Below are 27360 nucleotides of genomic sequence, written 5' to 3' on the forward strand. Positions count from 1 at the left end.
GACAAAGAGGGTGCAGGAAGTGCTTAAGATTGAATGACTGTCTCTGTCTTTTGTGTTGTGTCACGTTATTTGTGACAGTATTTAGTTTTTTTTGCTTTTTTGACTTCAAGATGGTGTCACAAGATTTGCTGCCATTACAGTAGGCCCTGTATTTTGTTTTTCTACTTCTTCCTTTCCATTCCTCTTACTTTCATCACTTTGCGGAATGTCTCCACTGCGAGACTCATAAAGGCTAATCCAATCAGTCTAATATTAATCAGAATACTGTGTCCTCGCTGAGCAAACAAATTCACGTCAAGACCATTTTGATTTGACTTCCCCTTGAATACAAATCACGCATCTTGTCGAATGGGGGCCCCTCAAATCGTCTTTCAAGATTATTTCGCATGGATGCACAACCGTTCGCAAAACAATGCATATTTTCATGCAGCAAGGCAGACGTAGATACCCAAAACAGTAAAACATATGGTGCTTGGCGAAAAGACGTCAAGAAGGGATGGGAGACTGAGACGACATGCTAAATAAACTAGAGAGGGAGCGAGAGGCTGGAGGAAGAGAGATGAGAGCTGTCATGAAGCTGCTCACACAGCAGCCAGATGCTGGCGCACTCACGAGGACGTACTGGGATGCAACTTGTGGACCGGCGGAAGCATCGCAGTGACCAGAAGAGCTGGAAGGTGAGAAAAATAGCACGCGGCAGATAACAATGGTTGCAAAACTCATCAGTGAAGACGTTCTGAAAGACATGAGATAAATCGTTGCATCCAAGACTGGTCAATCGGGATGCGCAAGCGGGCTGGGAAATGTGCAAGAGGAATGTAAGATCGGGCAAATGCGGTAAGAAGGTAGCGTGTGATAAGAAGGTAAGAAGGTTGAACAGGTGGATACCATGTTGGGAACGCATGGGTAGGGGTAGGAAAGATGGTACGACAGGTGGGCTGGTCAAAGTAAGATAGGACAGGTGAGGTTTTTCGAGATCCAGTCTGCGTATCCTGTGTTGAGAATTGTAGGCTGACTTCATATTTACAGAAGGGTCCGGCTTGAATGGCAATGGGGGTCTCCTTCGTGGCGGATTCACAAACTAAAACGTGACAAGCCGTCATCCAGTGGTATCTTTCGCATCGGGATGCATGTTGTTCGCATGTTGTCTATATTGACGCAAGATGAGGGACGGTTTGCACTTGCATTGTGCCTGATTGTTATTTTCCACATGGCGAGCACAAATTGACTCTTCATTGACACTGCATTTATAACGTGTGTGTATAATTGTTGCTGTCAAAGGTGCTAAGTGCACGCCATTTTCCAGTTCGTCCTATGAAAGGACCTGGTGCAAAAGAGTTAATCCTGTATTAATGCCCTGAATTTAATTGAGGATGCATTAACAAGATGATAAATAACCCTCCACCCTCCATTGCCCCCCAAACATGAATGCACCTCCATTATTACAACAATTCCGAGGTATCTGTGATTTTATTCACGGATGTGTTGTCCTGGCTACTTTGATAATTCTGTGTGAAAAAAAAGATAATTGAAGCCAGCATTAAAGCCGCTCTCGCTCTATTCGCCCCCACGAGCGCCCTCGTCACACTTTGCATATTCACTTCGGCTAGGGCGCCGCTAATGCAACTTCAAAAGCCAGTTGGTGGACGTTGAAGCAGGTTGGGGGGGGGGGGGGGGCTTGAAGGTTGTCTTGGAAGCTCGCAGGGAAAAAAAAGAACTCTGAGATTTGCTGAGTAGAAACTACACAGCCCGCCTGTTTACAATTTGGCAGATTTGGGACCCAAAAGTCCATCAAGAAACAAGGAATTCCTAACCTTCCTTTTATTGTCTATTCAGGAACGTTCGCAACGACAGCATTTGAGCCTCCATAACGCTTCGGATCAAGCAGTGATCATGGATTTCAACGAGAGCTTTACAGCAGAGCCAACGGGCCTAGCATCCAACACGAGTGCCGACTATAAAGAGTACTACATGGATCCAGATGGCAGTAAAATCATCATCCCGTCTATCTACGCTCTGGTCTGCTGCGTGGGCCTCACGGGAAACGCCATGGTCATTTATGTCATTCTCAAGTACGCCAAAATGAAGACGGCGACTAATATTTATATCCTCAATTTGGCCATCGCCGATGAGCTTTTTATGCTGAGCGTGCCCTTTTTCGCCACCTCGGCCGCCGTGCGCCACTGGCCCTTCGGCTCGTTTATGTGCCGGCTGGTGCTGAGCGTGGACGGAATCAATATGTTCACGTCCATCTTTTGTCTCACCGTGTTGAGCGTGGACCGCTACGTGGCCGTGGTGCACCCTATCAAGGCGGCGCGCTACCGTCGACCCACCGTGGCCAAAATGGTGAACGTTTGCATCTGGGGGCTGTCGTTCGTGGTCATCCTGCCCATTATCATCTTCGCCGACACCGTCCCGTCTGAGGACGGCGCCGTGGACTGTAACTTCCTGTGGCCGGAGGAATCCTGGTCCGAAGCCTTTGTGGTGTATACCTTTCTTTTGGGCTTCCTTCTTCCCGTGGGGGCCATATGTTTGTGCTATTGCCTCATGGTGGCCAGGATGCGAGCGGTGGGGCTAAAAGCGGGATGGCTTCAACGGCGGAATTCCGAGAAGAAGATCACCCGCATGGTGCTGCTGGTGGTGGCCGTGTTCATTCTCTGCTGGATGCCCTTTTACGTCGTCCAGCTGGTCAGCGTCTTCCACCGGGCGCCTGACCCAATGGTCACCCAGCTTTTTGTCATCCTCAGCTACGCAAACAGCAGCGCCAATCCCATCCTTTACGGGTTCGTGTCGGATCACTTTCGCCGCTCCTTCCAGCGCATCGTGTGTTTTCGCTGGCTGGAGTCCGGCGTGGATGCTGAGCAGGTGGACTACTGTGCTGTGGCGGCCAAGGGACAAGGCACGTGCGCCCAGATGGATTTCCACAAAAATGTCACTGCCTCTGATGTGGTGTTTCATAACGGAACCTATACCTCACGCACCACCGCCGTCTGAAGAAATTTCCCAAAAGAATGCTCAGAGTGTTCGTGCCGAAATGAAACAAACCAAACTGTGGGTTTGGATTGGATTTGCCTTTATTAGTCTTGCAGTGGAGAAATTTACATTTCACAGCAGCAAAGTGATTGATTGATGAGCATCCAATAATTTTCCATCCAAGCGCTTGATATTTAAAGGATAACCGACGTCTCCGGACAAGTTGTGTCCATAATTTGTAAAATGGCTTCAAATGACTTCTACTGAGCGTATTTTACAAAGATTCCACCGCATATGGCTATACTATTTTACGTTTTAAGACTTGCGCTGAATATTCCGGAAGTCTTGTTTTTGAGTTGGTGACGAGTCCTCACCGTACGTCACTGAAGGAACGCCCCTAACCGAGAAATGACATACCTCACCTCAATGCATTTTTCGGGACTTTGTTTGGTCTGAAAATTTTGTGTTGATGGCGAAATTAGAAGGAAAACACATAAAAATTGCGATGGTGAATCGTTGTGTGTTGCATCAATACTTCTACTGTGTATTTGACATTCGCTGACAAAACGTCCCAGGAGACAATTTCCACGGAGCTTTGTTGCCCTCTTCTGCCTTTTTTGGGTACTTTGAGTACTAAAGAGTTTGTCACTACATTTCTCTCCAGATGCATCAAAATGACCGGAATAAATTATTTAATCGATTGCAAACATGTATGCTTTCCTCTTCAGAACTATTTGAATCATATTCATAACTGGATGAGAAACAAGAAAGCATCTTTTCCGAATCTGAAACCATTGTTTTGATTTTAGAGCAAGGCAAGATGTCTTGGCATGACACCACGAACAAGCGGGCGGGACTTCTGAAACTGGCCACTTCCGGTTTCAAATTGAAGTACTTTTTAGACACTAAGTCATTTTTATTGGTGTTTTGCATTTGACTAAAAATATCATACTGCGTGTTTTGGGCATTTGAGATGCTATAAAACAAAACAAAAAAGTGATGTCGGTTGTCCTTTAAGTGAATGTCGAGATACATTTTGGCTGTGTGTTTTCACTGTACAGGAAAGACAGTGGCACCATGACTTAGCATTTCTCCAATTTAATGAACTGTAATGTGGATGAGCTGTTGTCACCAATGCACTTCAGATGTTTACTGAACGATTGAGTCAAAACGCCAATACGAAACGAGAGAAAAGGCAATGAGCCGTTGGAAGAGAATGAACTCAAAAGTCATATCTAACACAAGTCCCTATGAATGTGAAGTAATTCACCTTTAGTAGAGATAATTATTTCTTAAAATTCTCTTTGATTTTGTTTTAAATGCATTTTTCTTCATGATAAACCAACAAAAATGTATTTTGGGTGGCTTGAGTGGATTAATGGTGTTTCAATTCTTAAAGAGATTAGATAGATAGATCGCTAGCTATGTACTGTAGCTAGTTAGAATAGATAGCAATAAACCTAAAATAGATAGCTGGAATAGCTAGCTAGCTCGCTAGCTGGAATAGCGATACACTCTCGGTAGATAGATAGTTATATAGATAGTGAGAGAGACTGTTAGATAACTACATAGTTAGATGGATGGCCGGCCGGACGGACGGACAAACAGACAGACAGACAGAGATAGATATGCACAAGTGTGTTTGTAACATATTAAGTAGATTGGATTGGATTGGATTTGCCTTTATTAGTCTCGCAGTGGAGATTTACTATATATTTTGTTTCGGTCTTCAAATGCTTGCTTGAATGTACAGAAGGCTAAACGCACACTTTGTTTACATGATTACATGGGTAAACACGCTTACATTGGCAAGTAGAATCGCGGTTCGTGTACATATGTTTCTGTAATTGCCGTGGCAGCTTTATAATTTAAATAAAACGACAAAAGAGGTGAAACCACTTTGATATGCAAATTTGTCTCTGTCTCTCTCACAGCGCACACACACATGCTCGCACACACAACACACGCACGCACACAACAAATTAACAATTGAACAAGCTTTCAGGTCCAAATGATTTGAATTTAGATTACATTCATGTGAGTGCAGCCAAATGTCAACTATTATGAACATCTTTTGGTCTGAGATGCTGCTTGCAGTTTTTGTCAGCCCTCACCAGGAAGGGAGAAATTAGATGGTCTTGATGAAGCCATGACCCCGTTTCTTTCAACAAGCCCCCACTCCACGCAGAGACAAAAGGTGCACACACATCTGTTTTATCACCATTGCTGGGAACACAGTGAGGGGTCACAACAAGCTTGGAGGATGGCTGTGGACGGAAACATCTCACATGTGTTTTCTATCAGTGCTGCTGTCTGACAATACCTCTTCATTCTTCAATGAAATCACAGATAATTCCGAACAACAATGCCCTCCAAACGCTTGCACTTAGGTCGCCTTTCGCAAGAGTATCTCACAATGGCCATGAAAGTTTTCAAGTTTATAAGACAACTTCACTTTCACTACATCCAAATCATATCAATATTAGTCCAAGTTCTGCTGGATGTCATCACAATGACAGGAAATGGATTTTAAAACACAATTACGCCATATATCATCCAATAACATTGAAATAAATTCTTCAATTTAGAAGTGCCAAGATCAGAGGATCGCCCCAATAGCTCGCAAGCGCCGCCTCCAACGCATCATTGTTCAAAAAGGCCAAACACTGTTTTTCATTAGCCTAGTACAAAATGAAGAGCAACCCCGCAATAGTTAAAACGCATCTGTGGAATTCGCAGCAGCAATGTCGTCACCAACAATGTCACACATTCGTCAATGCCGTACCACCGTGGCTTTTACTGAGCGTGTAAAAGTTGAACTTGTTCAAAGTCGACGACAAATGTTCACAGACGGACGGGCATCAGTTTTATGGATGCAAACATAAAAGTTGGACCTGTTTAATGAGAAGATCAAACAGTCATGCAGGCACATCTCTGTGGTGGTTGAAATAAAATCAAAAGGACATTTTTATTACTCTTGTTTTTTTCCCATTCACAGTAAATGATCACAACGTTATTTGTCAACGTGAAAAAGTGAAACAATTCCTGGAGTCCTCGGGGGGAAAAAGTTTGTTGCCAATGTCAACGCCTTTGTAAGTCTTTTGTTGTGAGTGCCTGTGCGATTGTCTTCCATTTTAAACAGCTGGATGTGATTCAACGTGGTTGGAAAACATTCCAGGCACAATGAGATGGAGGTGGAGGAGATGGGCGGGTCTTGATGAATTAGGATGTCTGTGGGACTGACTACCTAAGTCAAGGTTATAATAAAGAAACACCCTTCAAACATCTGCATCGCTCAACTTTTTTGGGAGGGTGGGAAGGCAAATCACAAAAAGAAGAAAAATTGCTCGTAAAATAAACATTAAGTACATTCCTTTGCATTTCATGCCTTGTCGGTCATGTCAAGGATAAAATCCACGACTGATGTAACTTTTGGCTCTAAAGCAGACAGGTCCAAATTCAGCCCAAACGCAGCCTGTGGTCAATTTTAAGTCCGCCTGCTGCCTCTGTCATAAAATCAATAATATGTGGCCCGCATGTAGAATGAAAACATTGGGTGTAGTGCTGTTACCTGCATGTGCTAAGTGCTGCCATCTAGAAGTTCAACTATAAACAGCAAATTAGTATATGAGTCATTGACTAAATGAGCCGTCCCCAATTTGCTAAAATGGTGACAATCAACAAAAGGAGAAAAGTTGACTGTCAGTATCAATTAAATTTTGATATGCATTTCAAAAGGACCAAAATGCATGTGTAAAAGCTGAAATTAAACTAAAAAAGCAAATGTGAAACACAGAATGGCTCCCTGAAATTTATTGAAATTAATTGCTGTTATATGTAAAGAACGTCCGCCAAGGTTGCCCCTCATCCTCTACAATTTTAACACACCAAATCTGGCCCCTTTTGCAAAAACTTTGGACATCCCCGCTCTAAATCAAAGGACCGCTAATGACAACAATTCCCCGTTTACTGACTTGTGAGCGCTTGTGAGCAAACCGTACCGCAATGTCATCAATCATTCGTGGAGTTAACAGTTCCCTTTCGTTGTGAAATGGGGAGAGGAGTTGGGGGGTGGATCAAGTGGTCAGTGTTTGCAACATACAAGCGAAGCAACACAAAAAGAACAAGTATTCAGTGTCTCTCACCTGCTACATCAACGAATATGATCGCGCAATCAACCTGCCTTTTCACGATGAATTAAAAAAACAAATCTCAAGCCAACTTGGCTGCGATCTAATTACACATGACTCTTAACCCCTGACGATGGGCCAGCCGCACTCTGTTTATCATGAGCACCAGAGATCCAGTGGTAGCAGTCGGTACTGGTCTTGCTCTGAGGCCGTACCCAAGAGCGGGTGCAGTAGATGACGCCCAAAACTATCATTAACACGACAAAGATACAGATGGGTACCAAGAGGCCCACCAGGAGCCAGGTGCTACTCTGAGTCGGCCCCCTGCCCTCCTGGACAGAATCCGAATGGTTGATCGTGGGCGACTGAGAGGGAATGATCCAAGCGGGGACGTCTTCAGAAGTGGTCGCTGCATCGTTTGCGTCCTTCCTCTGCTTTTCTTCCTCCGGGGATTGTTTTTCTTTCTCTGACGGATTGTGATAACCGGAATCAGTCAACATGTCAGACACTGTGACTTTATCCTCTGGAGTTCCTTGGCTCTGGAGCACAGTTGAAAACCTCGCCCACCAATTCCTAGCTCCCTCTGAGATGGTAGAGGTAGAAGAAAAGGGGTAAGGAGTGGTTTCTTGCTCTTCTTCCTCAACCTCATCTTCATACAAGTAAAGAGAGGTGCTGGAGATGGAGGGCGGGGACGTGCGAGCAGGTGTGGTTGTGGTGGCAGTTGGCAAAAGGTCAGCATGGCCATCAAGATTTTGCTCCTTGGTCTCAGTCTCTGGCGTTGGATGAAAAAAGTCCTCCTGAGAAGAGCTGGTCACCCATATGACATCAGATCCCCAAACTTTGGGAGGGTCGGTCAACCAGTCAAGCGTCTGATCCCCCTCCGGTTCCCAAACAGTTTGCCCTGGTTGTGGGGGCCAATCATAGTCCACAGGATCCCATTCGGGTCCAGGTTGCGATGTGAGCCAAGGAAAGGGTGGCGTGACAACGGATTGGTCACCTATCTTCTGACATGAAGACGAGTCAGACATGACAAGTTGGTAGCCTTCCTTACAATAGCACTCGAAGCCTCCCTCGAAGTTGAAACACATTTGCTCGCAGGTTCCAGGTATCTGGCACTCGTCCGTGTCTTGGCACCGAGTGTGGTCCTCGGGCTGCGGCGAGAACCCGAAATGACAGTGGCAACGGAAGGAACCGCCCTTGTTCTCACAGGAGTGTTCGCACGGATTACTTTGACATTCGTCGAGATCCTCGCAGATCCCCTCGTCGTTGAGGTGGTAGCCCTCCTGACAGCGACATTCAAAGCTTCCGGGGGAGTTGACACAGGCATGTTCGCAAGGACTCTGGAGGCACTCGTCCACGTCCAGACATCCGTGTTCATCCGGAGCCAGCATGAAACCATCGGGGCAGGCGCAACGGTAGCCCTCCGACAGAGGAACGCACTCAACCTGGCAGTTGGCCTCTTGGCAAGCGTCAGAAAGAACGCAGCTTTGTCCATCGTCTCCGAGCTGATAGCCTTCGGCGCACTCGCAGTACAAGTGGACGCCGGCTTGCTTGCAAAAATGCTCGCAGCCGCCGTTATTCTCCTGGCACCAGTCCTGCGACGCGGGGGAATCGGAGCAGAGAGGGGAATCCCTGGACCACCCCACTGAACCATCTTCCTTCATCAGACACAGTACCGACTGCTGTTCCGTCTCGCATGGCACGGTCGCCACGGATCCCAAGGGGATGTGGGTCAGAAGGGTACTGAGAAGGCCAAACGGTGTAGCATAAAAAGCATTGCCAGAGCCTTCGCTCCATAAGGCAGGACACATTCCTTTGTAGGCATAGTGGCACAGATAACCATCCACAGGCACGGAGCAGGAGCCATCCAACCATTTCAGGTTTTGGCTTGGCTCCTGAGTATTGTACCCCATAACCACGCAGCGAGGAACCGAGCACATGCTGTGCGAGTACTCTCTTTGCCAGTTTGTATATTCTGTGTCCTGGTCACCCGTAGTCCACGAGAAACCCCGAAGAGGTCGCGCAGCGCTGCACTGGCGAGGTTGCCGCTGAAGGCCGATCCAGACTTGGACTTTGGTGCGAGAGTGGCGTAAGTCCGCCGTGGTGAAGAGAGCGTGGACGGCGGCGGCGTCCACCTGGCGTTTTAAGGTGGCCAGGTCGCCACCATTCTCCTTGCAGGCCCTCCATGAGTCCAAGAAGGTCTTTCGCTGGAAGTAAAGCACCAAGCAACCGTCCGCATTGCACAACGAGTCTCGCTCCCTCAAGTCCTCGGTCCAGACGCAAGAAAACCCCCAGAAAACCAAGGCCAGCAGCGATGTCAGGAACGGGAATGCAGTGCTGCTCAACAGGGAGCCCATTCTTTTCCAGCACACTATTCCGTTCTGGAGTCCCGTATTCTCGCCTAGTTCAACTTTTCCTCCTTCATTTGAACTTTTTTTTTCTTTCGGAAACGCACTTCACGTTGCCCGACGGGGATACATCTGAAATCAGTGCAAGTTGAGCGCACGCAGAGTGCAGTGAGGGAGGGAGAAGAGAAGAGGAGGAAAGAAAGTGTTCTTGGAAGATGTGGGAGGAGGGGCTCTGGTGGTGATGTATGTCAGAACGGGGCGGGGTAGGGGTTGGGGGTGTGAGGGGAAGGACTATGTCATATGGTTTTCATAAATCTTCATTGTGGATGTAGTTGGATTCACTGCCATTTACACCCTTAAGACACACTCACAGAAAATGAGTTTGAGCCTGTCCTGTTTTAACTGTCAGACTTCAGCAAAAGAAACTGTTGATCAAATTATTCATCTCTTATCATCTCACCATCTTTTCAAAACGTGGTTTCGTATCTCGAAACGGAATGGAGCAAAGGATGGAGGTTATCTTCCCTTGATCGCACACATCTGCTTTCCTAGCCTCAAATCACATTTGTTCATGAGCCAGGGAGAAGATACCGTTTCCAGCAAAACGATCAGGAACAACAATTCCTGCTAATAAATCTCCCCGATAGCAAAGGAGAAGTAGGGAAAGTTGTCAAGGTCAGCGATGTGGAGGAAGAGGGCCTCTGGTTTTGCTATGAAAACAACCACTCAGTGCTCTGAAATGGAGACATAGGTGAGGGGGGAAGGGGGTTTGGAAGTCGTTTTGTGAGAAAGTCACTTGAGAAATGGAGAAGCCGGGGTGTGGGGGTGGGACAGTTCTTGGAGTTTGGTGAGCCTGTCTAATAAATAATTGCTTTTTGGTCACCCGAGCTACTTAGAAAGCTCCTCTGCGAGTTGCAGTCCAGCTTCGAAGGTTGCCACGGAGATAAGTGTGCAATGTAAAATGCACAATCAACCAACACAAGTAATTTCAGCATTTTCTCTCCTCAAAAAGGATCAAGAGCAATCATCTGTATTCTGCGGCTTTGGTTGTTTTTCAAACCTCACCAGACAAGACTCACGAGACAAACACTAAGTAGGTTTGAATGATTCCTTGGCATTGCAATTTGTTTATCTGTGTAAGACAAGAGCCGCCATTCACACAGGCACGCGCCACAATGCAATGAATGCGTCTTCGGTTCATATTTGGGTTGTTGGCAGAGAAAGCAGCTGTGTGAATACTCAACAGAAACCCGATGCGTCATTTTGAGCACTTTAGAGCAGGGGTCGGGAACCTATAGCTCGCGAGCCATTTATGGCTCTTTTGATGATTGCCTATGGCTCGCCGATAAATCTAAATACACATTCTCGCTTTTTTCTGTTCATTTTCTGTTGGGGCTGCGGTTGGCGGAAAGCGCAATTTTGATTGGGTGATACAGGCCGTCAGTTGAAACAGGTAAGCGCTCTTTTAAATGAGCTCGAGAAGTAAAAACAAAGTACACTTCAGCTTGAATACACCAAGGATTCGCCTTTGTGGAGAGAAAAGGTTCTGATTCTAATTTGCAAAGAAACAATACCATCGATGAAACAGTTGAATGTCAGTGACATTTTAACAAGCCCCATGTTAACGTTAGCATCAATATACTTCTGTGAGAAGTATGTTGCATAGCAAGTGTGGAAGCTAATGAGCCATGTGCAGGCTAGCTAGCAGTAACTTCGCGTATGGAGCCGGCAAGTTGACTTTCATTCCGATCGTTCCGCTGGATTTTTACCAATCATGAGGAACGGAAAACCATTCATGTTAACGGTGAGTACTATCATAAAGTTATTTTAAATATTAAATTCTGACATTTTGTTGAAAAGAAGCCGCGCGCGCTCGCGTGTTGTGGCTCTCACTGAAAAACATTTCTAAATATTTTACTTTTATGGCTCTCTTCGTCAAAAAGGTTCCCGACCCCTGCTTTAGAGGGACAGGGGTGACTATGGTGGACAGTTTATCGCATTATCGGATTGGCATTATCAATGCATGAACGGATTAATATTTCATGACTCTGGAGAGGTCCAAAGATTAAATTTTTTGGTCGCCTATAAAATGAAGAAAAAGTGAATTGATTAATCAATGAGAGTGTCTGTATGCTTTTAAGCACATTACATCAATATGCTGAATATGTTGTCTGCACATTTCTGGTTGAATCCAGCTGGTACAAATATTTCAAGGGCAGAAGTGATTGAAATTGCTACTTCATCCACCTCTAACTTATTTTTGTACTTTTTGTACTCTCGGGCAGATGTATGAAGACCGTGCAGCCTCGTCGCCGGACATGTTGCCCCCCCACCGGTCGTTATAGTGCGGCCACGGCAGAAGATCTGGCAAGAAGGTGCTACGACAGTTCTACACGGCAGTCAACAAATCAATCCTGTGTGCTTCCATCATGGTTTGGTTTGGGTCCGCCACAAAAATAGACTTCAACGGACAGTTAGTACAGCGGAAAAAAAATCATTAGGACAGCCCTATCCACTCTCAAACCATTAAAAATGAGAATAATCCATTTCCAGATCCCCATAAAACATAATTTTCCACTAAATAAGCCTTAAAATAACTCAAAGTACACCTTATTTTATGTATAATAAATGTGCTATTGTACTGTAATAAAAAATAATAAACTGCAGTGTATAATAAAGTTGTTTTATTTACCTTTCTGATAGTCGTTGATGTAGTTGTCTCATGATTATATCCGAGTGAAGTTGCCATGCTTTCTCGGCGATAATACCCTCACTCAAAGGTCCCCTGCTAGCTGCTTTTCGTTTATCCAAATCAACATAAGTTTTTCAACTTCTTCTATTGCCTGAGACCGTTGCTTAGAGAACACAGAAACACTCTTAGCCACACGTAGCAATGGTCGACTTAGCATACTGGTACTGGGAGGCTAAGTCACACAAACACACACCTCGTTCGTGTTTCTCAATGATCTCCTTCTTCTGCTCGACCCTAATTATCTTTTGTGTCCTCTTATGCTGAACACTAGCCTGTGGTGGGGTCTTTTTTGGTCCCAAATAAGCAAAAGTATCCACTCGATAGCAAACCACGTGTAAAAGTAGTCCGGCAGCCACGGTGGCGCTCTTCGGCCATGTGGTTTGCTGTTCTTCCGCCAAAAACTAGTCCGCCAGCCATTGTGGCGCTACGTGTGTTTCCCGAAAACTAGTTTTATGCCAAGATTAATTCTCGCGAATTTAATGTTCGTGAGGCAAAAAGTTCGTTAGCTAAAGCGTTCGTAAGCCGAGGTATCACTGTACTTGCACACAGCAAGAACCAAGACAAGGGTACCAAAAATCCTACTAGACCCTCCGCACCCTGCCCACCACCTTTTCCAGCTACTCCCCTCAGCCATGCGCACCAAATCCAGCCGAAACTCTCCAAACAGTAAACCAAATCTAACTGTGTAATGGCTCTTTGCAATTTTGCACAACCCCATGGAACAGCATCCCATAATAGTCAATGTAGCTCCACTCACTCGAGCCACTTTCACTAATCCCCAGCACTAGACATTTGTTCTACTACAAATACAACCACTGATTACTTTAAAATGGTTTACTGGTTTTCTGCACTGTTTACGTATTTTATTGTACCACTGATCACTTTAGCTCTGCTTGATACTTTGCACCTTGTCTCACAGCTATTTCTGAGAGGTACCACTTACATGAAGGAATGCCCTTCAATACTTATTTGTCATGTCTTTGTTTATGATGATACGAGTGCAGCGTGTTCAACCGGAGACAAATTCCATGTGCGTTCTACGTACTTGGCCAATAAAGATGATTCTGATTCTGAAGTTGAAAGTTATCCAATCGGAAAATGACCTTCCAAAAAATACACGATTGGTGATGAGCGGACATCACACTTTAAATGGCAAAGCATTGAAGCAAAATTGACGAGTTGAGAGCACACAAGGTAATATTTCGGGTGGCTGTTTCATCGAAACTTAAAGGACAACCGATGCCTCAGGACAAGTTGTGTCCATAACTTGTAAAATCACTTCAAATGACTTCTTCTTCTTTTGCTTTCGGCTTTTCCGTTCAAGGGGTCGCCACAGCAAATCAGTGTCCTCCATCTTTAGAGGTTTGATCCGTAATGACTTCAACTGAACGTATTTTACAAAGTTTCCACCGCGTATAGCTATATTTTACATTCACAAGACTCGGCCTGAATATTCAGGAAGTCTTGTTTTCGAGTTGATGACGATCCCCACGTGACGTCACGTTTGGAACACCCTTGACCGAGAAAGCGACACAGAATGCATTTTGCGGTACTTTGTTTGGTCTGAAAACTTCGTGTTGATCCGTGTTGATGGCGAAATTAGAAGGAAAACACATAACGTGATGGTGAATCGCTTTGTGTTGCACCATGACTACTATTTGATATTCGCTGACACAAATTCCCAGCAGACAAATCAGCCCATTTCCAAAGGAGCTTGGGCGCCATCTTGTGCATTTTATGTGACGCTACATTGCTGTCATTGACAGCTCGAATTGATATGGGAGGACTTCTTTAATCGATTGCAAACATGTATGCTTTCCTCTTCAGAACTATTTGAATCATACTCATAACTGAATGAGTAACAAGAAAGCATCTTCTCCGAACCTGAAGCCATTGTTTTGATTCTCAAGCAAGGCAAGACGTCTTGGCGTGATGATGCGAAAAAGGGGGCGGGACCTAAAAATATCAGTCTGCGTGTTTTGGGTATTTTAGATGCTATAAAACGATTTTCTGATGTCAGTTAGGAAACAAAAAAATGGTGTCGGTTGTCCTTTAAAGTTATCTTGATTTTAGATTATAAATGGACTGGTTTGATAAATCACTCCTTACAGAATCCAATTGGTCTATCTACACGCCTTAGGTTTGATTCAGACTCTCAGTGAAAATCCTTATTGCTTGTACTGCCAAGTGCCTGCATGCAATCAACAATCAGCACCCAGGCCCGAGATTTCAGCTTTCTCATTCAACAAATCAACGCTGGACAATCCTATGAGAACATTTGGAACATTTCCCACGTGTCCGTCACTCCCCGAGTGAATCATCACTGCCCGGATTCCCTCAGACGCCCAACACTCTCTGCCTCTGTGATGCTTCAAGTCTGCGATTGGTGCACTTTTCAGCGTCGACTGAGTGCTTGCCCCGAGTTCAACAGTCTTCCGGTTGCTGTGGATTCCTCTCCCAAGTCGAGTCGTTTTAGCTGCGACAGGAAATTCCTCTTTATGCGATTAACGTGAATCAGCCCGCCAGATGGTTCAAATACACTCCTATTTTTGTCAATGTTTCAGATCTGTATACTGTGTGGAATAAGGTACCAAGGATACAGAAAAAAAATCACACCACGAAGGCGATGATAAACACACCGCTGCCCAATCATTGTCATTGAAGTCAAAATATGTGAGAACGTCAGGCGTTAGCGGAGATGTTTAGGTGTTACTCGACACTGTCCACGATCCAGAGCTGTTTGCTACTATAGGAGCGCAGAAGGTGATAATGTCGAGCGGGTCCAAAAATAACAAACATTTCAAAAGTCCAAGTGAGGCTGAGCAGATGCAACACGCAGACATCAGGACAGAAAATATGTCTGTAAAAACGTACGCCTAACCCGCCCCCCCCCATTCTTTTTTGTTGTTTTTTTGACTCGCCAACTTTCCTGAGACGCCTCGGCGGAAAAAGCAGCCTAGGATTGGATTTCACCTTCTAATGGTCGCTCCATATGGATATGGACACCTGGATTTGTCTCGAAAAGCTCAGCTCGACTTTTAAAAATGGACATTGCGCAAAAAAAGAAGCTGATACGCTTAATGGTGCCCTTATCGGCTCTGTATAGAGGCGTGCTTTCAGATAAATTGTGGAGCAAGTAAGGGGGAATAGTCTCAAAAATGATCCAAAAGGTGATTTGCAAAACAAAAAAAATACTATGACAAGCTTTAGCTATGAAAGAAATATTCTGATGAAGCAATCGCAAGCAAAACAGTCTTATGAAAAAATGAGGAGAAGCTCACATGGATCTATTCCAGGGGTCGGGAATATATGGCTCTTTTGATGATTGCATCTGGCTCACAGATAAAACAAAATACATATTGTTTTTTTTGCTGTTCATTTCCTGGTTGGGCTGCTGAAAGCACAATTTTGATTGGATGATACTGACCTAAGGTGGCCGTTGATGTTCAATGAGCAATTTTGATTTGATGGTGGCCATTGATGTCGAAACAGGTAAACTCCCCCTTTTAAATAAGCCTGACGAATAAAAAAGATGACAAGTATCGCACACTTCAGGTTGAATGGACCAAACCATTCGCCTATGTCGAGCGAACAAGTTCTGCCGTGATTCAAATTTTGGAATGAAACAAAACTATCGATGAAACAGTCGAATGTCAGTGGCACTTTGACAAGCCCCATGCTAACGTTAGCATCAATAGACTTCTGCGAGAGACAGCATAAAGCAAGTGTGCAAGCTAATGAGCAGTGTACAGGCTAGCTAGCTGTAACTTCGCCTATGGACCCGGCTAGTTGAATTTCATTACGATCGTTTGTGGCCGGATATTTTTTTTTACCAATCATGAGGAACGGAAAACCATTCTTGTTAATGGTGAGCACTATCAGTTATTTTAAATAATACATTCTGACATTTTGTTGAAAAGTGGCCGCGCATGTATGTGTGTGTGTGTGTGTGTGTGCGTGCATGTGTGTGGCTCTCAGTGAAAAACATTTCTAAATATTTTACTTTTATGGCTCTCAGGCAAAAAGGTTCCCGACCCCTAAACTAGTATTCTTTTGCCCTCAGCCTGCAGACCTTATATGCGCCAGGGTCACAACAGAGGCTCCACACGACGAATTAGCGTCAGGTGGCCAGGAGCTCCTTTCACATTCATTTTGCAAGCGTTACAAAGCTTGCACACTCTTCCCTCTGACGTGAATATTGATGTTGTTTAACACAGGGCGACGCACATCCTCATCGATGCCTTATTAGGCGTCATAGTCGAAATAGCTTGGAAGGCAATTGACGACAACACAGTGACATGATCCAAAAAAAAAAGACTCTTTGCAAATTGTCTGTGGCTGCACAAGATTAGCCGGAAGAGAAGGATGTTAATCAGAGAGATGGCAACATCTCTATATAGACGATTCCCCCATCTTTGGTTGTTGCTGTTATCGCTCTCAAGAAGTGATTGCTTAAATTGAAGTAGAACGCTGCTTCATTTCACCAAGAAAATGAACTCCCCCGAGACCACTTTTAGGACGTACGACGCTGTGTCCTCATCAGCTACTGAACGAATGCCGCTCATGAATCCTCCCCGTGTTATCCAGGCTCAAAGTTCACCACACCTCACATTGTCCTTGGTAGACGAGCCACACAAAGTATCCGATTCATTTGAATCCATCACCACCAATTTACAGTGAAGGACCTCAAATGTGTCATCCGTGGCTCCACCTGACTACAAAAACGCTCAGGAACAATCGTCGAGCTTGAAGGTGAGATTTGATCGCAAAGACTCAAAGGAGCGGGGCTGCTGTCGCCATGGCAACGTGGCCCGACTAATGTTGTCATCCATATCACGGTCATGCATTGCGGAAGACAATGGGCCCTGTTAGCGGCTCGTAATACTTAATGGGTCTTTTTAAACGTACGAGAGCGCTTTAGCCTCCATGCAAGGTAAATGGATGAAAACCTGCCGGGGGAGCAGCGGTGCGGGAGGACGGCCGCCTCGGCTGTGGGAGAACTCGGGGAAATGTTTATCGTGATAAACCCCATAGGGAAAAATCACTCTGCTAGGCAAACATCAAACCATCCGGCGAAGAGAGGGGGACAGGGGGTGGAGGGGCGCGACCCCGACAATTTCCCTTTGGACGCTTTCTGGGAAAGTGTATTTGTTTGGAAAGCGCCATGTTGCAAGATGAGCTGTGATGGCGGCGGAGTGAGCACCGCGCCAGTTAAGATGCGAGCGAGCTAGAAGGATGAGAAACACAGGTCTTGCGAACTGACCCCCGCCAAATGCAGTTTGGCACGCATCGCTCCGTTTTCTTAAACTTGACTTGAAGGCTGAAAGCTTGATCTACCAGTAGGCCAAGGCTGATTGCCCCCTTCCAAAAAACATTCTCACGCTCCGAGTGGGCCTCCCCCCACCATAACACAACAGGAAGTGGAGGTCAAGCAGAGTGGGAGTGGGGGTCCGCAGTGTGGTATTCCAGTGCCATATATGTCTGTATTTGTATGTCTGAGGGGGTTGCTGCCTTTTCTCAGCACCGCTGTATTTATAGCAGCAGCATCAACAACCCCCCCCCCCCTCCCACCAGCCCATTTTGGTTCCGGTCAACTTGGGCCCGCAAGGGCCTAAAAATACCAGCAACAACAGAGGCCGAATGCAAGTTCATGGCCTGTCACGCAAGATTTTTTTTATGCCATCATGTAATTAAATCAACAACCGGCTTCTATTGCACAGGTGTCAAAGTCGAGGCCTGGGGGCCAGATCTGGCCCCCATGATCAGCATTTTATTTGGCCCGGGAAAGCAAATCAAATTTGTGAAATTCCATGATGCTTGCTAAAGTCCGAACCAGAATTTCAAATTGTCCCATGGAAAGCACAATAAGTCATTATTTTTTACTTCAAATTTGAAAACTAGTTATTCATTAATTTGTTGTGCGCTCTATATGTAATACCTGGAGGGGATGGAACATTCTAATGTCTTCCCAAAATTCATAACGGCCTCCAAGAGGAAACCTAAATTTGTCCTGCGCCAAAAGAAAAAAAAATACTTTGACCCTCCCATTCAGATTTGACTGCCTCTGATCTTTTCAACAGGGAAGATCAACATTGCTGATGTGGAGGCGGGCATTCCTAACAGATATATTCTATTCTGACCTGCAGCCACATCGACATTGGTCACTTTTAACTCATTAGTTGCCATTCCCAAATTTATTCCGGAATTGAAAAGCATGACGCGGAGCGCCATTCCCAAATATGTTCGGGTTTTTTGTTTTTCTTGCGGGGGTGCCAATAAAGCGCTGGTCTGACCACTGGCAATGTTTTTCCCTTTCTACATGGGGGCAGCACTTCCCTTTTTTCCATGTTAGCGCTTTGTTCCAGCTTCAGCTGTTTTTAAAAGAGCTATATAAAGCAATATGTACGTGTTGTATATTGTACAGCCGCCCCCATTTCAAGCTCAGATAGCTCCAGATCCATATAACTTGGGAATTAACTCTTTTTTCTGATGAAAGAAGAGAGTCTAAAGTTTCTTACGCTGAATTGAATGTTTATGTAGTTCCAAAACTCATATTCTGTGGGTCCTGAAGTTTGAGTGAAAATGACAAAAACCCCGGCACTGGAGTGGACATACTTTTTGCACATTGTCTGGCAGTGAATGAGTTAAGATGAAAACCTTCCGTGTTGCTTCACTCCTTCACATTTTCCAAACTGCCGTGTTAATACTAAGCCAAATCGTTCATCATAATAGCACAAAAGCACCAACAAGAATGAAGGGGTCGGCAAGTTCCCAGATGAGAACGAGAACGTGAGAGGAATTGAAGGGACAAAACGGAGGATACCAAAGAGGGCTCCTCTGGAAACATGCGTCAATGCTCTGGTTTATTGAGAAGGAGCTGCAGCACTTGATGGCAAAATTCCATGCCGCCAGACGCTCATCATGACGCACTTTCTGATCCAAGATACAAATGGCAACATGAGTGGACGGATTCACGCTTGGCCATCATCCTCTCTGATCCCGTCTATATGCAATGTGTCACACGGCACGTCCGATCAACCACAGCAGGTGGGCGCCCATGTGTTTCATTAAAACACCGGCGGGAATTCAAGCGTCCGTGCGTGCTAAAAAACAAATGAAATGGCAGCGGGACTGTGACGATTGAACCGCCATCTGTCTGCACGCCGAAAGCTAAACTACAACTCGATAATTATTTTTTCACCTCGCCGCATCACCGATGGGTGGCAAATGTCTCCCGCAAACCTTTTATTCTAGATGTGGTTGCCATAAAAGCGTTTAGCTAAAATGAAGCTCCTCTGTAATTTAATTGTTCACCCCCAGGACAAGCTAAAGCAGGGGTGTTCAAACTTTTTGCAAAGGGGGCCAGATGTGGTGTGTTAAAAATGTAGGGGGGAGGGGCAACGTTTGCGGACGTCCTTTACATATAACAGTAATTAATTTCAATACATTTCAGCGAGCCATTCTGTTTCACATTTCTTTTTTTATTTTAATTTCAGCTATCTTAAGCATGTGTTATTTTGTTGATTGTCTGCATTTTGAAAATTGAAAATTGCCATTTTAGAAAATTGGGCGGCACATTCAGTCAATGTACTCATGTACTAATTTGATGTTCCTATTTGTGCCTCTAGATGGCAGCACCTAGCACATGCAGGTCACAGCGCTACTGGATTGGATTAGCCTTTATTAGTATCGCAGTGGAGAAATGTATATTTCACAGCAGCGAAGTTATGAAAGGAAGAGGAAAGGAAGGAGATCAACAAAATACAGGAGCTGTTGTAAAGGCAGCCACTCATGCGTTGCCATCTTCAAGTCAAACAACAACAAAAAAAATAACAAATGTGACAACACAAAAGATGCAGATAGTCATTCAATCTTAAGCACTTTCTGCACGCTCTTTCTTGTATGAAGCAGTTCTAGATGAAAGAGGGAGAGGATCAAAGCGTCCTTTTCAGGATCAGGGATGCCATGGTGAAATGTGCACGTCTGCTGCAAGCTAAATGTTGAAAGCCAACACAAAGCTGTAGCATCCATTGACGAAAAGAGATTGTGTGACATCTCCTGTCCCACGTAAATACTCTTCAATTCCAAGCCGCGACAGTTCCACATATGCATCGGCGCCCAATATATTCATTCTACATGCAGGCCAGACGTTATTGATTAATTACAGAGGCTGCGGGCTGAATGAAAATTGACCACGGACTGCATTTAGCCCCCGGGCCGTGATTTGGACATTGCTGAGCGAAAGTCACACTCGAAATGGACAGTCATATCTTGGATGCACATGTGGAATAGGAGGGGGACCATTAAATGCAGTATGGGCCTATTCTATCTGGTTGTCTTTAAAGGGTTTCGTTGTTTAGACACGACTTTTTTTTTACCCCACAAAATGTGGGGTAAAAAAAAATCCAAAGCAGCATGTGATGCTATACCTTATTTTCAGTTCCACCAAAAATCATGAGTATATCTGATAGAATTCCAATCAATATGTCCTTGAGAGTTTTGCAAAGCGCTTATAGATGAAATGTATGATTAAAAATAAAGCTATGAGATGTAAAAGACACATAAGATGTTTGTTCAATCTGGTAGTGACCAGAATGATCTCATCCGTTATCAGTTGAGGGACGCTCAAGGCAATTGCAAGGTCACCCACATTCCACGTTTGATTAATTGCTTTGGAACATCCATCTGAAGAAGGGAAAACACCGATCAGCTCTATCATACATGACCCAAAGCTAAACCCGGAGTCACGAAATGCGACATTGAGCAAAAACACTGACAGGCGCTCTTGTCAGATTATTTCTTTTCTTTTATGTCGAAAGCGTTTTGAGCATGACCATCCACAATAATGACGTAACCTTGTTCTGGCCTCACCCGACACAAAATAATAAACCAGCTTTGGGAACACGCGAGATTGGCCTTGCGCGTGTGTATTTGTGCTCGGCTGAGAACGAAGCAAGCTAACGGAGGGACTGAGGTTAACCAAACAAAACGCAAGTGGGTGCCTTAGTCCGACGCTCCCGACGACAGTGACGCATTTGAGCAATTCGATTTCATTACTTTTTTTGAGCATTGGAAGACGGGGGGGATGGGGGGCTGACAGATGATATGATCTTCAGAGAAATTTCAGTCCAACAATGCATTTTTTTTGAAAGACCAGGCTAAAATTGGTCCAATGTCTCCGTTATTGAACTCAGAGAAGGCAGAGTAAGAGGAAGCACGTTTTACATGAGACACTTTCACGGCACATCGCCAAACAAGGCGGTTGAACAGCTTAATCATGTACTGGCAATTATGTCCTGGTAGATGGTTGGTACCAAGGAAATTGCAGTAGGTGTCACCTGAGTGAACCCGGATCATAACTTTAGTCTTGCCTCATTGTCATTCCACAAAAAAACATAAGTGTACACTTTGGGAAATGTATTTGAGAGTATTCATAGTTTATTAACTCATTCACTGCCAGACGATGTGCAAAAATGTGTCCACTTCAGTGCCAGGGTTTTTATCATTTCCACTCAAATGGCAGGACCCACAACATATTGAGTCTTGGGACTACATAAAGATTCAATGCAGCGTTCTTCTTTTGTCAGAAAAAAAATGTTAATTACTAAGTTATACGGGTCTGGAGTTTTCTGAGCCTGAAGAGGGGACGGCTGTACAAAAGGCAAATGCTGCCTCCTCGTGGAAGTGAAAAAACATTGCCAGAGGTCTAATCTTTATCGGCACCCCTTCCCACAAGAAAAACCAAAACCCAAACAAATGTTCAATTCCCGAATAAATTTGGGAATGGCAGTGAACGAGTTAAAAAGTGTACTTTGAAAGCCTTCTAGAAAAAAAACAAGTGTCCCAATGTGAAATCACAGCTTGTCACAAAAGGTTACAAATTCGTAAAAAAATAGCAGTAAAATTAACTCATTCACTGCCAGACAATGTGCAAACGTGTACACTCCAGTGCCAGGGTTTTTGTCATTGTAACTCAAATTCCAGGACCCACAAAATATTGACTTTAGGACTATATAAACATTCAATGCAGCGTAAGAAACCATCAGAAACATGAGTTAATTCCTACATTATATGGGTCTGGAGTTATATGAGCTTGAAATGGGGGCGGCTGTCCAAAATACAATGCAATCCATACATATTGGTTTATATATCACTTTAAAAACAGCTGAAGCTGGAACAAAGTACTAACATGGAAAAGGGGAAATTCTGCCCCCTTGTGGAAAGAAAAAAACCATTGCCAGAGGACATGGCCAGTGCTTTATCGGCACCCAAAGAAGGAAAAACAAAACACGGGAAACAAATTCGGGAATGGCGGGAATTTTCTATTACCAAATAAATTTGCGAATGGCCGTGAATGAGTTAAAAGGACCGGATGAAAAGTCATCTGTGTTTATGACACTGACAACCAGCATTACAGCTCACGCTAATTGTTCAGAAAGAAATGCCGAAACTACACAAGAAAACAATCTGAATCATGAATAAATATCTAAAATTTATTTCCAAATTAACTTTTTTGAACAGCCAAGATTTGTCAGAGTGTCATCAAAACTAATTGAGATGTACAGGCGACATCCATTCACATTCTCTGCACTCACAAATTAGAAAAAAAAAAAGAAAACAATGTCGATTAGCACATTTGGAATTCTTTCTCCTCGAGGAAAAGTAACAGAGCTGTATATAGAATATATAAAATAGATTTCTCTGAATATCATGATACACGCTTTGCATCTCAAACCCCAAGCAAGCAAAGGTAGCCTTCAGTGTCTCTTTTCCCCCATACCTGATCATTTTATACAAAAGTGGTCGGTGACAGTCAATTTAAATAGTGGCAAAGACAAAGTGGGACTGAAAAGAACGGCACTTTCGGAGGTGGTATAATCTATGATGATGGGGGACAGGTGCCGTTTTTATAGGGAGTTGGACTAATTGAATTTATTGGCAGCACATGTTTATCTTGGCATGGAAGAGCCTGTTCAAACTGTATCAATCAATCAACCCGGAGCTGTGACACAGCTCTTGATGAATTGTGTTGGTGAGTCATGGCCACCTTGTGCACTTTCCTCTGCTGCGACCTAGCAACGTTGCATGCGCGACAAAAAAAATAATAATCTAAGGCTCTCTGGTGCCTTCTAGTGTCGGCCTTACGCAAGAAACACTGACCACCTTTCCTTAAAAAAATAAACGTCCATATGAATTTCTATTGCTCAAGCAGCCACGTTTGTCTTCACAGTAACCATTTAGCTTATAGAGTGTTTTCCTTTTTAATTTTAAAGTTCTTACTGCCAAAAGCACCGCTGATAGTCCCTGTTTGGGGATTGTTAAATCTACAGAGTAGTGGTCACGATCCTAATATAAAACACCTCCTGAAAACACCTGAAAGCCACAAAAGGCCGCATCCATCTCACTTGTTTAAATGACTTGAGGAACGTCAACGCTCCGGCCGAGTGAGCCCCTCATCTCAAAAAATAAAAAAATACAATCATGATCTGGCGTTGAGACACTGTCTCTTTCTGTTGCCATTAATGAACGGTGATTCATTTTCCTGGTGGAACCTCGCCAATGCTCAAATGGATTTGTGCCTGATGCCGAGGAGGAAGTCCAGGTTTGCCTCCAAAACACTCCAGGCTCGTGTAAAGTAAACACAGCACATGCTGTCTTTAGGGGCGGGGGGGGCGGACCTGAGCTCTATATAATTTTAATCCTCGACCTCTGTGGAGCAAGGTGAAGGATAGACAGACAATGAAAGAGAAAAAGAGAGAAAGAGACAAGGATCACGAAGAGGGATGGCAGAGGGCGCTGGAGGAAAACGTCAAGGTGCACAGCGGAATGGGGGGAACGTAGTAGGAGGGGTCAGTGAAGGGGAAGAGAAAAAGGAGGAAGAGGAAGACCCCGAGCAGGTAAGAGGAAAGGACAGCGTGACGGTGAGGGTGCTCCAGGGCCGCACCGATGGCGGGGAAGCCCATGTAGTTACAGAAGGAGTGGCACAGTACCGGACCCACCAGGTGACCTGCAAACACAGGAAACCGCGGACGCACAAGGCGCAATGTGAACTCACGATCGTCACAAACACATCCTGGTCATGAGGATGTAAGTACGTTTTGGCTCTTCTTAAAAATAAAAAGAATCCACTTGATAAAATCCACTTGATAAAATAAACCCCCCCCCCCCCCCCACCCGCACGCCTACTGTACGAAACCAAGTTGACTCAGGTGAGCTCCCTTTTAAGGGGATAGTTTTTGTTTTGATTGTCCACACAGTTCCAGGAGCTAAGAATGGGAGCGTGGGAGGGCTGGGGGTCAGATATATTGCCGAGTATTTATAAATGGGCTCCGTGTTCAGTAAAAGATCAGACCGTCACTGTCATACGTCTTATCAGTGTCCTGTTAAGACGTCTGTTTATCCAACACATTATTCATTGGGGTGACCGCCTGAGGGGACAAGTCCACAGTATAAAACATTCTGGATGGCATTTCTGGCATTTGAGTTAATTTCCGAAGGTTTACAGGAAAAAAAAGCATTTGGACTTCCATTTCATGTGCTGTTTTATCCCGATATATTTATCTTTTGGAATGTGGACCATTGTGTACACTGAGCTGTGCATGGGGTATCCATATAAAACTTCCTTACCTGTTCTCAACAAGATGAAAGCTGTATAGGCCCCAAACACGGCTGTATAGGAGAACTGGAACACTGTGGAAGGATGAGACAAAGACTTTCAATTAGTATCTTCACCTGTCGAAGAATGGAGAAGGACATGCAGAGAATGCGGCAAACGCTCACCTGCCGAGAGAAAGATTCCCGAGAGCGTCCCTTGCCGGAAACGCAGCAACTCAATCACGTGGTGGAAATGAGCTGTAAGACAACAACACGTCATCTCAATCTGGAGAGAACTCCTTTGCCGCAGTCTTCTTCCCTTAACTCACCCACTCCAAAAAAGAGCGGGCATGTGAGGATAGCAGCAGCTGGGCCCACACAGGGCACCAACATGGGTAGCATGCAGGCCCTGTACACCAGCTCCTCAGTTAACGGGGCCACCAGTTGGTTCCTTAACCACCGCATGTCACTGAAACACATCACCCAGAAGCACGGGTCTGCAACAGGGGATCGTCCAAACTTATCATGTCAATTCTCAGTGCAAAAGGTGTCTGAAAATATGAGTCAACTCACCAAAGGCCACCCGCAGGCCATCCATAAAACTCCAGGGACAGTCCATAGCTAACTGTGTTAGGGGGCCCAGAAACAGGACCTACAGAACAAAATGCAGCCAGAAGTAAGAAAACCAAACCATAGGTGTTGATAGGACACACTTAGATTTAAACAGTTTCTTCCATTGATTATTAAGAGAAGCTTGAAGTTTCATCCTAACAAAAGAGACAAGCGAACAGCACTTCGGAAACTGCAGTGTGTCATTCACACACCAAACGCTAGTGATGTTATTCGGTAAAAGTCTGTTTTTTTCCCTGACTAAGGAACATTATTTTATTTTTACTACAGATTGACTCCTGGAGGGATTATTAACCCTCATATAATGTTACGGTTTAATTTGACCATTTTTGTGTTGACGAAAGGACTGCATATCCTTTCTTCAAAACAGTTCTAAAATATCCCAATGGGATCGAAAATATGTTGTCACTCTTTTCAAGTATGTTTATAATACGTATTTCAGTAACAGTTGTTGTTGATGTCACCTATTATTTGACTGTTTTGCATGTTTTTTTATATATGGGTAAAATGACACACAACATAACGTGATTTTTTTTTCAACATAATATGAGGGTTAAAGGTATCCTAAAACACTGTAGCGGTTTAACTGCAGTCTTACCATGGTGAGCAGAAGAGGAAGGACAATGGCAGGTAGTAAGCCGTCAAAGCGGATTCCCATTATCGCCAGTAGTGATGGCACCATCTGAGACACACACAAAGTGAAGGTACCCGGCCGAGCAACAAGCACTCGCCATCTTAGAAACACACACCTTTATGCCTGTGAATTCCCTCCATGCCCATACAAAAAGGGGCGACAGGCCTGAGACGATTAAAACGCTGGTGAATCGCCGCTTGATGACAGCCGGATGATCTCTTCAATGACCCCCCCCCCCCCCCCCCACACACACACACACACACACACAAAAAGGATACATTATTGAAGGGAATCAAATGTTGGAGAGGCAAAGGAAAAAGCAACACTGCGAAGACTGTTGAAATAATTCAACACTGTGGTCCATACACGTTATTTTAATGCAGGCTAACGTGACGTGACACAGTTTAACATCATAAAAGGACAGATAATCACTTCGACAAGTACTTCGTTTCCCCCTCCGTGTTTGTGTGCTGAGAGCACATTATTTGGGGTCGTTAGCCCCTATGAATCACAGTATGTCCACTTCCATCTTCAAGCACGAGTAGAAAAACTGACTTTGGACTGCATAATTATAAAAGTGACCATCGAGCGACTTACCTGGGCAGTTCACTCCTCCACACGTACAAACTCCCAACGTAAGAGCAAGCGAGGAGCAGACACGACAACACCGACACCAAGGCTATGTTCATACTGCTGGTCAAATCCGACTCCCCACCTCCCCCAATGTGTCATGTACCGATTTTTTTCATTTCAATCGAAGCATTGCATTTTCCACAAAATCGACATATGTCTCTTTCGTTTGTTTTTCTGAATCGGATATATCAAGGCGAGAAAACTAAATATCAGAGACGACACGCAAAGTGTGCATACGAGCGTTTCGACACATACTTAACATTGCTAGCTAACTGTAAACATCATCGGGCGCTGGATGATGACGTCAATTACCATCTTCCTCTTTTCCCATTGACAACAGTGCTACCTTCTGGCCATGTATACACACCACATTTACCGGAACAATGACCATTCATATCAAATACAGTATTGAGAATAAATCAAATCATATACAGTACTGTATCATGTCTGAAAATGATGACAAGGAACAGCTTTGAATCATGTCACTGCGTCATGCGTGTTTGCTTTCAACATTTAGCTTGTAGTTGACAAGCACATTCCACCATGATGTCCCTGATCCACTGGTGGAAAGACGCTTTGATCCTCTCCTCTTTCATCTAGAACTGTTTCATGTCATCACAAAGAGGGTACAGCAAGTCCTGAAGAATGAATGTCTCTCTGTGTCTT

General features: G+C 44.5%; 3 protein-coding genes across 3 annotated transcripts; 1 reads left to right on the top strand and 2 right to left on the bottom strand.

Moving 5' to 3' along the window:
- The first annotated feature begins 591 nt into the window (after window positions 1–591).
- On the top strand, window positions 592–4503 carry sstr1b (somatostatin receptor 1b). Its single transcript, XM_088990013.1, has 2 exons — window positions 592–677; window positions 1837–4503. The coding sequence occupies exons 1-2, from the start codon at window positions 597–599 to the stop codon at window positions 2992–2994; spliced, it is 1239 nt and encodes a 412-aa protein (XP_088846139.1). The 5' UTR covers window positions 592–596; the 3' UTR covers window positions 2995–4503.
- A 1407-nt stretch (window positions 4504–5910) lies between these two features.
- On the bottom strand, window positions 5911–9651 carry cd248a (CD248 molecule, endosialin a). Its single transcript, XM_088990012.1, has one exon. The coding sequence runs from the start codon at window positions 9458–9460 to the stop codon at window positions 7211–7213; it is 2250 nt and encodes a 749-aa protein (XP_088846138.1). The 5' UTR covers window positions 9461–9651; the 3' UTR covers window positions 5911–7210.
- A 13020-nt stretch (window positions 9652–22671) lies between these two features.
- Window positions 22672–26993, bottom strand: rce1a (Ras converting CAAX endopeptidase 1a). Its single transcript, XM_088990014.1, has 8 exons — window positions 26659–26993; window positions 26177–26279; window positions 26026–26109; window positions 25371–25449; window positions 25127–25294; window positions 24984–25055; window positions 24831–24893; window positions 22672–24210 (listed from the first exon to the last, which is right to left on the bottom strand). The coding sequence occupies exons 1-8, from the start codon at window positions 26748–26750 to the stop codon at window positions 23975–23977; spliced, it is 897 nt and encodes a 298-aa protein (XP_088846140.1). The 5' UTR covers window positions 26751–26993; the 3' UTR covers window positions 22672–23974.
- Window positions 26994–27360: the final 367 nt, after the last annotated feature.

The sequence above is a fragment of the Hippocampus bargibanti genome, linkage group LG02 (assembly GCF_051943395.1).
Source record: "Hippocampus bargibanti isolate YZ-2025 linkage group LG02, ASM5194339v1, whole genome shotgun sequence".
Lineage (NCBI taxonomy): Eukaryota > Metazoa > Chordata > Actinopteri > Syngnathiformes > Syngnathidae > Hippocampus > Hippocampus bargibanti.

Bases quoted from the DNA above. Each gene is read 5' to 3' on its own strand.
- cd248a (XM_088990012.1), bottom strand. From the start codon at position 9,460: ATGGGCTCCCTGTTGAGCAGCACTGCATTCCCGTTCCTGACATCGCTG.
- rce1a (XM_088990014.1), bottom strand. From the start codon at position 26,750: ATGAACATAGCCTTGGTGTCGGTGTTGTCGTGTCTGCTCCTCGCTTGC. The intron at 25,450-26,025 runs GTAAGACTGCAG...TTTGTTCTGTAG, and splicing joins TTCCTCTTCTGCTCACCATG to GTCCTGTTTCTGGGCCCCCT. The intron at 24,894-24,983 runs GTGAGCGTTTGC...ATCCTTCCACAG, and splicing joins GGGAATCTTTCTCTCGGCAG to TGTTCCAGTTCTCCTATACA.
- sstr1b (XM_088990013.1), top strand. From the start codon at position 597: ATGCTGGCGCACTCACGAGGACGTACTGGGATGCAACTTGTGGACCGG. The intron at 678-1,836 runs GTGAGAAAAATA...TTGTCTATTCAG, and splicing joins GTGACCAGAAGAGCTGGAAG to GAACGTTCGCAACGACAGCA.